This window comes from Metopolophium dirhodum, chromosome 3 (genome assembly GCF_019925205.1).
Source record: "Metopolophium dirhodum isolate CAU chromosome 3, ASM1992520v1, whole genome shotgun sequence".
Classification (NCBI taxonomy): Eukaryota; Metazoa; Arthropoda; class Insecta; order Hemiptera; family Aphididae; genus Metopolophium; species Metopolophium dirhodum.
The window spans coordinates 4,309,934-4,312,084 of record NC_083562.1 but is presented as its reverse complement, the minus strand read 5'-3'; the positions used below and the strand labels follow the sequence as shown (position 1 = coordinate 4,312,084).

Genomic DNA, 2,151 nt, shown 5'->3' with positions numbered 1-2,151 from the left:
TATTGAATTCATTCAGTTTTATTTAGTATAAAGATATTATAATGAAAAATAATTTTGCTTATGTTAGCAAAACAATTTAATTTATAATTGAAAAAAAAAATTAAACCATAGTAGCGTCTCCTCCAGATACTTCAACTGGTTTTTCTTCATATTTATTATCATAAAATTTTGGGAGTTGATCTCCAAGTGTCAATTTTCTTTGAATTTGACCAGTATGGTTTATTACTCCCATACGCACAACACCTCCACTTGAACCATCACGCTTAATTGCCAATGAAATTGCTAAACAAAATATATACTTATAATAAAGTAATAGTATTAATCAAAAGTAAACTTACCATTAAGTACAAGATTTTCACATTCTTGTTGGGTCATTCCATCTTTATATTGTGAATCCATAAAACCATACAAATAAGAACTACCAGAACCACCAATAGAAATATTTTGTTGAACAATTGTACCACTTACATTGATCGAATATACCTGTGATAAATAAGTGATGAGTTTAAAATCAATTTTAATAAGATAGGTACTTCTGTTATTATTATGGTATATAAAAATAGAAGACATTAAGCATGTTTTATTTGTCTCAATATTTCTACTACCATAAATTCACTTTTATAAAAATTTTTATCATATTCTTTATGAAAAAACAATTGAAATTGGATATTTATAGTTTTTACTTTATACTGAACTCAATATTTAATTTATATTTGAATGACTTAAATAGATGTGCAAATTGTGTGGTTAGCATAAGCGTGTGACCAGTGGTGTAGACATGATTTCTAAAAGAGGGGGATCAATAAAATAAAGCTAAATAGCCAAATGGGAGGGGAAAATTGGAAAATACCCCAGCCTCACAATTTTTTTTTACTTAGGTAGTAAAATAATTAACAATAAGGAACAAAGAATCATCTATGTATCAAATTTCAAATTATCAAATCAAATTTTTGAACATTGCCTACCAGGGTGGTTGAGTTGCACTTATTGCAGTAAGTTACACATAAAAGGAGTTTATCAATCATAATTTTAAGAGTTGCAATTTTTTACAGGCAACAAAGTGTGCGGGATCAGCTAGTTATTTAATATAAATAGATCTGAACCAGTTTTTTCATTAGATAATTATACTTTGTACAGCAAAAATAGGTGCCTAGTCAAAATTACCTGCATATCATACAATTAATTATTATGGCTGATTGTAAAAAAATGCAAACATGTGTTTGAAATCTATACACAGGTATTGTGTTTAGTATTCTTTTTTTTTCATTTTCATTAACAGAAATACATAGAAAAAACAATATCATATTTATTAATTACTTGTCCACCAAATCTGCTGTCCCATCCAGCTACAATGACCCCAGCAGTCAGTTGATGTCTGTTCTCATAAATCAGATTTTTAAACACATTGGCAGCCGCTCTGACAAGTGGCGGCTCATCCATTTGAATGCTATGGAAAAAACATATTTATTTATTGGGAAGTTTATTCAACAAAATATCATTAATTACCTTGTTAAATCCATGTAATATGCAACAATGTCAGTGATGGCTTGTGTATCGGCCGCCGAACCTGACCGGCAACAGTAAATATTATCACATACTTTTGTTAATTTATCCGTAACTCGGTTAGCAATATATGCTCTAGAAAGCAAAACATAAATGGGTTATCAATATATGAATATAATCTATTTTAAATGAATTACAATTGTGTTTTAAATATCAGTATTTCAATTACCCAGTTGTAGTGCGAGAGTCAGCTCCGATTATAACACCACCGTCATAAATAGCAGCTATGATGGTAGTCTGTAAAATATTAATAAAATTGATTTTATTATACATTCAATGATTATACATAGGTACAGACTTACAGTATACAAATAGTGTACACAAATTAAATGGCATAATTAAAAATGAGTGTTTATTTATTTATTTTGGAAAATTAGAAATTACTTACACCAGTGGTCACTTCATCCTTTGTGATATCATGAATGCCGCTGTCTTGAAATCCACAATGACTGAGGAGAGACATAATTGTCGATTTTCAAAAGTTTTACAAACTTAATAAATTTCAATAGGTATTTCGTTAGGTAATTTACTAACGTAAATATAACAAACTATAAAAATAAAAATTAATAATATTAAATTTTGCTGATA

At 28.4% G+C, this 2,151-nt stretch overlaps 1 protein-coding gene across 1 annotated transcript; it reads right to left on the bottom strand.

Moving 5' to 3' along the window:
- LOC132941868 (proteasome subunit beta type-6) lies at positions 1 to 2,151 on the bottom strand. Its single transcript, XM_061010082.1, has 6 exons — positions 1,952 to 2,151; positions 1,733 to 1,800; positions 1,507 to 1,638; positions 1,318 to 1,447; positions 339 to 483; positions 1 to 282 (listed from the first exon to the last, which is right to left on the bottom strand). Exons 1-6 carry the CDS (start codon positions 2,024 to 2,026, stop codon positions 101 to 103), a joined length of 732 nt encoding a protein of 243 aa, XP_060866065.1. The 5' UTR covers positions 2,027 to 2,151; the 3' UTR covers positions 1 to 100.

What these genes read in the sequence shown, in the direction of transcription:
- LOC132941868 (XM_061010082.1), bottom strand. Translation starts at nt 2,026, where the DNA reads ATGTCTCTCCTCAGTCATTGTGGATTTCAAGACAGCGGCATTCATGAT. An exon ending in TATTACATGGATTTAACAAG is followed by an intron (nt 1,448 to 1,506) that starts GTAATTAATGAT and finishes TTTTTTCCATAG; the next exon opens with CATTCAAATGGATGAGCCGC. An exon ending in ACAGCAGATTTGGTGGACAA is followed by an intron (nt 484 to 1,317) that starts GTAATTAATAAA and finishes TATTTATCACAG; the next exon opens with GTATATTCGATCAATGTAAG.